Source organism: Mixophyes fleayi, chromosome 2 (assembly GCF_038048845.1).
Source record: "Mixophyes fleayi isolate aMixFle1 chromosome 2, aMixFle1.hap1, whole genome shotgun sequence".
Lineage (NCBI taxonomy): Eukaryota > Metazoa > Chordata > Amphibia > Anura > Limnodynastidae > Mixophyes > Mixophyes fleayi.
The window spans coordinates 76030269-76039606 of NC_134403.1; the positions used below are offsets into that span (position 1 = coordinate 76030269).

Here is a 9338-nt window from a genome sequence, read left to right on the forward strand (position 1 = left end):
GAGCACATGCAGGCTGTTAGGATGGGCAACATGTTATATTTAACTTGAGGACACAAATTGTACAGAAGCACTCCTGGATCTAAACCATGGTATTCAAACATTGTGTCCACTTACTGCAACTATTATAACTAGTTCTGTACTTTTGATGGCAGATGTCCTCAGAGATGGATTAAGACGCAATGGGGAATTAGGCTAGACATTGGCTCAGGGCCCCCCTCTAAAAATGCAAACCTGAGAGAAGGACCACTGGGAGCTGGGCAATAGTGTATGACAGATCGGCCACTAGACGACCTAGGTCCTCCACCACTGCCCGCTGGTGGTGATGAGGATGAGGAATTAATGGGTAATTTGACTATAAGCTATACCCACCTCTGGGTAAAAGACCTATATGTACAGCATAGGAGACTCTGCACACACATCTATGTAATACAGTTGTAGTTCATGCATGGGACACCCTGCACACACCTTTATGTAATGCACCGACAATCTGCACTGATTATCATATGCTCATAGTATTATGTATGCTAGGATTTTCTGTTCATGCCCTTTCCTTCTTTTGCTAACACTATAACCTTGTTGCCTGTCCCTTGTAGCACTAGAATCATAGTACTTGTCCATCATAATGCTAGAATTAGCTTCCTGTCAGTGGCTACTGTTGGAAACAGAACAGCTGCATACGGACCTCAAGGTGACATCAGGCAATTTGCCAGGAGCTCTATGAATCAATATGTTGCATATTACCTTGCGCCCCGCCTGTGGGAGCTGGCATATTTTAGCCCAGGGGGCAAGACTCGTCTCAGCAGCCTATTAGGAACATTTTAAAGGCAAAAAAAAATGCAGGTGGCACAGTGACCCAACCCAAGGTAGCCCAGTATGAGACTGGCCTGGGGGAGGCAGATGCCCTCCTGCCCCCCAGCCCAGCCTGCCCCTGTGCACCGCATGGTAGTGAACATGTGAAAGCACACTTATACTGTTAAAGAAAGGGGAACAAGTGATTTGTAGCTGGTCAGAGGAGGGACCAACACTGGGAGCTGGGGAATAGTGTAGATCACCTGCTGCTCGACCTATAGGTCCCTCTGCTCGGAAGTGGTAGCCTCGTTAGCCCAACGAATAATCCAGCCCTGGCTTTCCTGTAGTGCTTTCAAAAACCAATAGAGAAACAAAATCTAGACAGTCCACAACAATAATCTAAAATCTTTTAATCCAAATAATTCTTAAACATTGGGGTACCCTTATTATACTGAGCAAGAATAAATCAAAGAATCTATTTTGTTTCTTAAATAAGTGTTTTTTAAATATTTTTATTCTACCTGTTAAGCTCTATATAGTTTACTGACGCTAGATAAATAAATGTTAATCATATAACTAAATGTTAATAATATTTTTTCTGCCTAAAGGATATTGCCATAATGAAGGCATCCGCTATATTGAAGACAATGATAATGGACGTGTAGTAGGAGGAAGTAATGCAGCAAAGGGCGCCTGGCCATGGCAGGTAAGAGTTTAGTACACAGAGACACCGGGCAACTGACTGGCTTTCTAGCTGTATACAGTGACAAGGTTTACTGTATCCTTTACCTGTATTCAGTATAGCAAATTAATAATTATTTTCTGATGTGGAATACTGAGTGTGTCACTAGCAACCTTTTGACAAATGAGACACTGATAATTTTACTATAACGTTTACAAGGAGGGAAGGTGGTGATGTCAGCACCACTGAAAATATCCTGAAATGCCACAAGAAAAGTTTGGTTTTATACACACTATTGTACATTTCATTCAAACTACAGTCACCACAGCTTGATCGACAAATAAATTAAAGATGATTGGTCTTTATAGCCAATGGGATTGTCATGACACATTGACCATATCCTGAACACTTAATGGACCATAAATGTTACAAGCAGCATTCACAGTCCATTGAACATTCAATGACTGCCGAATTGTACTTACCATGGGCCCAAAATAAGCGCTTGTGTGTCCACCTTAAATGGTCCTTCAATCATTCAGGTAATTGTCAGTCTGTACTAACATCATGTTCACTATATAGATCAATTATCTCTATTTCACTCTATTTCACAACGGTGACTGTAAACTTGAACTGAGCCTACTTAGTGCACATGATCTGCCTAAAGTTTCATATGACAACACTATGACACATAGCGCATTGCAGGAATGTCTGTCTCATAAATGGAGTTTTAAAAAAGAGCACTTTCAGCTTAGTACAACTCCCATTCATATGTTTGATATCATGTTGCTATTATAATGTAGTATAGTATTTTACTATTTGGCTCATTGAATCATATAGTAATGTTCTGTTATTGTCTTCCTCCAGATATCTCTTCAGTACCTATCTGGCAGCAGCTGGTACCACACCTGTGGAGCTTCTCTGATCCGTGCTAACCGTGTGCTGACTGCTGCTCACTGCGTTGAGAGGTAACAATGAGATTGCTTTATTGTTAATATTCCACTGTAAGATCATTAGTACAATACTTATTGATATTTCATAAAGTTGTTAATATTTTCACTAGAATGGCTCTTATCAACAAGCTATTAAAAGCAAGTAAATTGATATACTGTATATCAAATTCATTAATGAATATTCCTGAAATACCTGAGGGTTTATACTTAACTCAATATTTCCTGCAGGCTTTCTTTTACGCCACTGCAATAGGTTGCAATGTTAGGAGTTCAGTGCTTCTTTAACTAACCAGACAGACGGTGAATTGCACACTTACTTTGTACAAATGCACTGTGTGGATTGGTCGATGTTAACACAGGGGCGGGCCAGTGATGTCACAGCAACACAAATTACTGCAATCTCAGCTTTCAAACTTGCATCACATCCCACAAGAGCTCTGTCCTAAATATATGGGAGGGGGTAATACTTTTTATTTTAACAGGCTGCAGTTGAATGACAGGATAATATTGAACAATATGTTTTCTTCAGGGTTCATATTTGAACATTTAAATGTTGAAGTTTTGTAGTAATTTAAAGCCTAGGGTTGTACTTTCTTATCTATTGATATGAAGACTGTCAGGGTTATCTTTGGGACAGTGGCAGTAGTATTGGATGACTGCAGCATCCACTCAATTAGGTACCAAAGTCCCAAGAGCAGAGATCTGACCACTAATTCTGTTTCTGGAGTTTAGGGGCTAACTGCAGTTTGACAACTTGTTCAATGGAAAGATGGTGTTACCTATGGCAACCAGACATAGATAATTATTACAATTGGTTCATACACTTATTTTGTGCTGTTTATTATGAAGATTGTTAAGCTATTTGGCTTCATGTTTTTTTGCAAAATGACTGACAGTACACACTGTAAATATCATGTCTCCTCTTCTCATCCTCTGCAACAGGTCTGTTTCCTTCCGTGTGGGCCTGGGAGAACACAGCCTTAGCGCTAATGATGGTACAGAACAGAACATTGCCGTGTCTTCCATTAGGATTCACGCCAGCTGGAATACCAACAATGTCGCTGCTGGGTAAGAAACTAAAACATGACATGACTATGATGGCTAACTAATATCTTTTGCATTGCTATTTTACTAAATACATGGTTGACAATGGAAATATTTAGCATGGAATTCTTAAGTTGGCTAAGGTATTGCAGTTAATATTGGGCAAATCACCCAATATCACATCATCTGTAGCTCAAAAACTGTGGAATTATTATTATTATTATTATTATTAATATTATTATCGTTTATTTGTTAGGCGCCACAAGGTATCCGCAGCGCCGTACATGGTACAAACAGTAGACTATACAGGGTAGAACAATACAGAACAATAAACACAAAGTACCAGAACTTCAGAAACTCCAGGCAGGCAAATACTGTAAAGACGGAGCGGAAGAACAGGTGTGGAGACAGGAGGGGAGAGGGGCCCTGCTCATACGAGCTTACATCCTAAGGGAGGGTAGACAAAATCAGGCACAAGAGGGAGCCAGTGAAGCAAAGGGGAGAGAAAAAAGGAGCCAGGGGAGAAACAGAAGGGTGAGAGGTTAAGTGGATGGTTGGTAGGCCTTAAGGAACAGGTGAGTTTTAAGAGCCCGCTTGAAGGAGCACAGATTGGGTGAGAGACGGATGGAGCGAGGGAGGTCATTCCAGTGAAGGGGGGCAGCTCGGGAGAAGTCTTGGATTCTAGAGTGGGAAGAGGTGATCAGAGTGGAGGAGAGGCGGCGATCATTGGCTGAGCGCAGGGAGCGGGCGGGAGTGTGAATGGAGAGGAGATTAGAGATATAAGGGTCAGTAGACTGGGAGAGAGCCTTGTAAGTGGTGGTGAGGAGTTTGAAAAGGATTCTGTAGGGGAAGGGGAGCCAGTGTAAGGCAAGACAGAGAGGGGAGGCAGAGGAGGAGCAGCGTGAGAGGAAGATGAGTCTCGCAGCCGCATTGAGTATAGAGCGGAGGGGGGCGAGGTGGGAGCAGGGGAGGCCAGTAAGGAGGAGGTTGCAGTAGTTGCCTTATAACGTTCTTATCTAAACCGATAAGATCATTATTGCATAAGCAAAGATAAGGCAATGGGTACTAGTTATAGATTGAATGAATCTCTATTTTTTAACAGTTATTTATGTAGCACCATAGATTATTCAAGTCAGTCCCTGCCCCAGTGGATCTTATAATCTAATTCCCTACCAAATGGATACACACAAGAATTAATTTCATCAGTAACAAACTCCACACAGATAGAGAGGGCCCTGGTCAAAATCGAGCCCATGGTTCCAGAGCTGTGATGCAGCACTGCTAACTACTGTGCAACAGTGCTATCCATTGTTTGTGTATATAAGCATAGTCCTACCTATTTTAGGGAAATTATCAAGGATCTCCCTGAAGCAAGGTCTGAGATTGTAGAAGTCACTGTACCTATGTAATAGTTCTGTATGAATCAAAAGAGGTCTTTAACATAGAGTTTTAATGTAAGTGCTCTTTTTCTTTTGGCGCTAGTTGTACATTAATGACTAAACCTCTTCATTAAAAGTAACAGCTATGGACACTATTATGGCTAACACAAATAATACATTTTAATTATTTTATTTTACACACAATAAAAAACTATTTATTTTAATTATAATTTTCCTTGACATATTGGAATATTCCCAATATTTTGCAGAAATGATATTGCTATTCTGTGGCTGGCCTCCAGCGCTACCCTGAACACTGCTGTGAAAGTAGCTACACTACCAGCTAGTGGCACTATCCTGGCCCACAACTACAGCTGCGTTGTTACCGGCTGGGGAAGACTCACCAGTAAGTTCTTTGTGTATTGTATCGTCTATAAACGTGACTGTATTCTACTGTAGTATGTAATTGAAGTGGATTGGCTGTGATGCTGTTCTATACAGGCAGGAGGGTAACATGCAGTCACCAGCTTTTAGTCAAATTACTTGAGGGTGGTCCAGTAATAAGTGTCATCCCTTCTAGAGCCCCCAACTTAGCAAAGAGAGCAGAATCTGTAGCTGCCTTGCTGGCACTCTGATGGGCCAGATAGCTGGGATACCCAAGACAAATTACACCTAGATGTGAGATTCACCTCAAGCCATATAATAGACTTCTTAGAAATTGTTCCTACCAGCCAGATTACACAACAATAAGTTATAAACGTTACAGTAATTACAATGATTATAGTACTAACTTATCCTTCTCTGCAGCTGGTGGATCTCTTGCTACCATCCTCCAGCAGGCTACTTTGCCTGTTGTTGCCCATGCAACCTGCTCTCTCAGCTCCTGGTGGGGCTCCACTGTGAAGACCACTATGATCTGTGCTGGTGGTGATGGAATCAGATCTTCCTGTAATGTAAGTTGAATTCACTTATGTACTTTTAATTGACATACAATTGTACAACAATCACCCAGTTAACTATAAGTCCCACTACTGCCGAATTGTATCTACCACCACTATGCATTTTTCAAAATGACTCCTATAAGACTATCATCCATGTAGCTATGGGCTGCGTAAGTGGTGAAGTTGTCATGATTACATCATGGTGTATACTGTTACAGGTGTTATGCAATTTATAAAAGTTAAATAATAATGGAAGAAAATTATGAAGCAGTATAATCTACTGTACTAATGTATTAATGTGAAATGTTGTCTTTTTCTTTTCTTGCACCTTAGGGTGATTCTGGTGGACCCCTCAACTGCTCTGTCGGTGGTGTGTACCAGGTCCATGGTATTGTCAGCTTTGGATCCTCCCTTGGCTGCAACTACTCTCAGAAACCATCAGTGTTTACCAGAGTGTCTGCTTTCAACACCTGGATCAACAGCGTAAGTGACATATGAATGTGACAGATAATAGTACTTTCCTTATTATGTTATCCCAATTATAAAGCACTAAAGAATTTTCTGGTGCTATATCAATAAATGTTGATGATGATTGATATGTAAATAGCACTGACCATTCTAATGCTGCCTTTATAATAGCTGGAAATTGTGGTGTAACTGGAACGTATATCACAAGGAAGTAGAACGCTGTAAGGTTTCACAAGTTACAAATGGCATCATTACTTAATAATGTACAGCAGTGGTTCCCAAACTTTCTCAGATCGAGGCACTCTTAGGGTCTCCATAATTTTTTCCAAGGCACCCCGATTCCAAAATAATTACTGGGTAGTCCCATTTTTTAAGTAGTTGGGTCAAAGTAAATAAGTATTTAGGCCCCTTCACCATCACTCTGTGCCCATTCACCATATCACACCGTGCCCCTTTACCATATCACACTGTGCCCCTTCACCATATCACACTGTGGCCCTTCACAATATCACCCTTTGCCCCTTCAAAAAAAACAGTTTTCCTCGTTTTACACTTGCCCATTTCTCCTCCATTCATTTTCTTACCTTTTACTTGCCATTCTTTCTTCTGTCTCCTGTTTTCTTCTGTATTCTTCTCGGTCTTCTTTTCTTCAGGCTCCTCACTGCCCCGCTCTTCACTGAAAATGTCGGGCGTGATGATGTCAGTGAGATCGGAGCAGAGGGGAGGGGAGGGGAGAAGAGAGGGGGGAGGAGGGAGAAGGGCCCTGTGTAATCGCCAAGGGACCCCGGGGAGCCTGGCTACACTATGAGAGAAAAGTAGTCCCTGAACCCCTGGTGGCAATGCCACTGACTAGAATTACTTATATAATGCAACTATCACATAATGGTTGCATGACCAATAAATATGAGATGCAATTACAGAAAGCAGGTTGGTTCTATTTGATAGCACAGGTATATATATTATTATATTATTAGTTACAGTATATTACTTATGCCACGTACAAATGGATTTATCTCAAAGTCATCATTAGTTTACTTGTGCCAAACTGTACATCCATTAATTTGTGGTTTACAAAGAGCAAATGGTATTGCCTGCACCTCCAAGGTGATATTCAGTTTGAAGCCTTTTGTGCAGTGGAGACATTGCAGAGCAAATTAGGAAAAACGCCATCGTCAAGTTCCTACCTTCACTAATTATAGCTCATTTAAATATACATAATGAAACCTTATTTTACCAGTTTTGGCACCTAGGCCAGGGGGAGTGGTTTGGGGGGGAAATAGAGTGTTATGCATAAAAACTACACAGGTCCACTCAGCACCCAAAGCAAACATTGGCCCCTTCACAAAAGATTCTATGTTGACATGCAAAGGAAGGAGCGAAAGCAATCATGTACAGACATAAAGGAAACAAAATAACTTTAGCACTATGCCATCATTTTGTAAATCACTCTCACTGCAGTCATAAGTAAGGTATTTATTTTGGGTCATGTTAAATCATACTTGCCAACATTGTAAATTCTTCTTCCGGTGGGAAGGTGGGCGTGTTGGGGTGGAGCTACGAGAATTGTGTCATTTGGCCCTGCCCCTAAGCTATCATTATCAGTTTGGCCTATACCAGCAGGGGGCGGGGCCACTTTGATACGTGAATCGCGTCACTAAGTCACACCCCCTCCATTCAACTTAATGAACTGGCTGGGATCCGGGAGATTGCTCGGACATTCTGGGAGAGTAGGCAACTATGTGTTAAATATAGACTTTTACCTTTTCACACTTTCACCACATCTAATAAAGTTTTAATAAATGTATTGTGTTATTGTGTCTTACAACAATAAATCTGCTACCTGTTATCAGTAAATTAAATACATGGGAATGGGACATTTGCTTTAAATATATTTTATTCTTTTTCAGAACATCTAAATGGATCACACCTTGTTTCCTGGAGAGAAACCTGCTAACAACAATAAAATACAAATTGTCTAAATTTCTGTCAATGAAAACAAACTGCTAATAAACAATTTACCCCCAGCAAATATCTTCTGGTAATTTTTTCATCCATATATGGCATGTAGAATTACATGCATGACATATTTCAGTGTTTCAGTGTTTATTATATGTATATAGTAAACAACATTTAATTTTTTCTCCTCTACTCGGCTATATTTCTATTGATGTAGCTGTTTTGAAGAGAAGGGAATCTCTGATAATTTGATGAAGAATAGAGTAAAGTTTATTAACTCTTATGTACACAGACCAACGAGTCTAATCAGATCAGAAGGTAATGATAATACTTTTGCACATATGTTTTGTAAGCAATAATATTGGCACCCTTATGCAGAGGGGCATTTAGATTGTCGGCTCGGTACTCAGAGTTTTGGAATCAATAAATACCAGCCTCCATGGCGATCTAGCACCATTTAAGAGAGGGACAGAGAAGGGTTAGGTCACAGTATAGAGCAGGCAAAGTGATAGAGTAGAAATAGGAGGGTGGAAATTTTTCTGAATTTGCACTACAAAGTGTTTGGGGTCTCATATACATCCATATAAAAGAGCTGATTTTTCTGAGTGCTGAAATCCTAATCTAGCACTGTATTTTTCTGAATTTGCACTACAAAGTGTTTGGGCGACAGTCCTGGATGGTCATCTTCTCCCTTTTTAAGATGAGGCGATTCCTGTCAAGCCAAATAGCGACCTTAAAGCAGTTCATTAGGCTCCAGGCCTCCTGGATTGCCCCAATGATGTAGGTCCCAGGAAATAATCCATAAAATACCAAATGATATGAAAGGCAAGTTCTGGGCACACTGTCCTTATGTTCATGTTCCAAGGCATCCAACAGTGCCTGTGCAGTGGGGCAGTCCCAAAAAATACGCTGTGCTGTTTCCCTTCTGGTGATGCAGAAGGGGCAGTGGGCATATCGGCACAGGTTCCAGGAGTGCATGAATGTCCTGAGAGGCAGACATCCCTGGATAGCCATCCACCCAATGTCTTTGTGTCTATTAGTCAGCCTCTTAGAGGCCACATTCTCCCACATGTGTTTTGTTGTGTTTGCAATGTGCACTTTACATGAAAAGTACCTAACTAGATTATAA

The 9338-nt window shown here is 40.8% G+C and overlaps 1 protein-coding gene across 1 annotated transcript; it reads left to right on the plus strand.

Moving 5' to 3' along the window:
* The first annotated feature begins 267 nt into the window (after positions 1–267).
* LOC142139829 (chymotrypsin-like elastase family member 1) lies at positions 268–8269 on the plus strand. Its single transcript, XM_075197698.1, has 8 exons — positions 268–343; positions 1398–1495; positions 2336–2436; positions 3364–3489; positions 5114–5250; positions 5652–5797; positions 6119–6268; positions 8161–8269. Exons 1-8 carry the CDS (start codon positions 268–270, stop codon positions 8167–8169), a joined length of 843 nt encoding a protein of 280 aa, XP_075053799.1. The 3' UTR covers positions 8170–8269.
* The last annotated feature ends 1069 nt before the right edge of the window (positions 8270–9338 follow it).

Coding starts and splice junctions, on each gene's coding strand:
- LOC142139829 (XM_075197698.1), top strand. CDS start 268: ATGACAGATCGGCCACTAGACGACCTAGGTCCTCCACCACTGCCCGCT. Junction 344..1,397: donor TGAGGATGAGGAATTAATGG/GTAATTTGACTA, acceptor TTCTGCCTAAAG/GATATTGCCATAATGAAGGC. Junction 3,490..5,113: donor ACCAACAATGTCGCTGCTGG/GTAAGAAACTAA, acceptor AATATTTTGCAG/AAATGATATTGCTATTCTGT.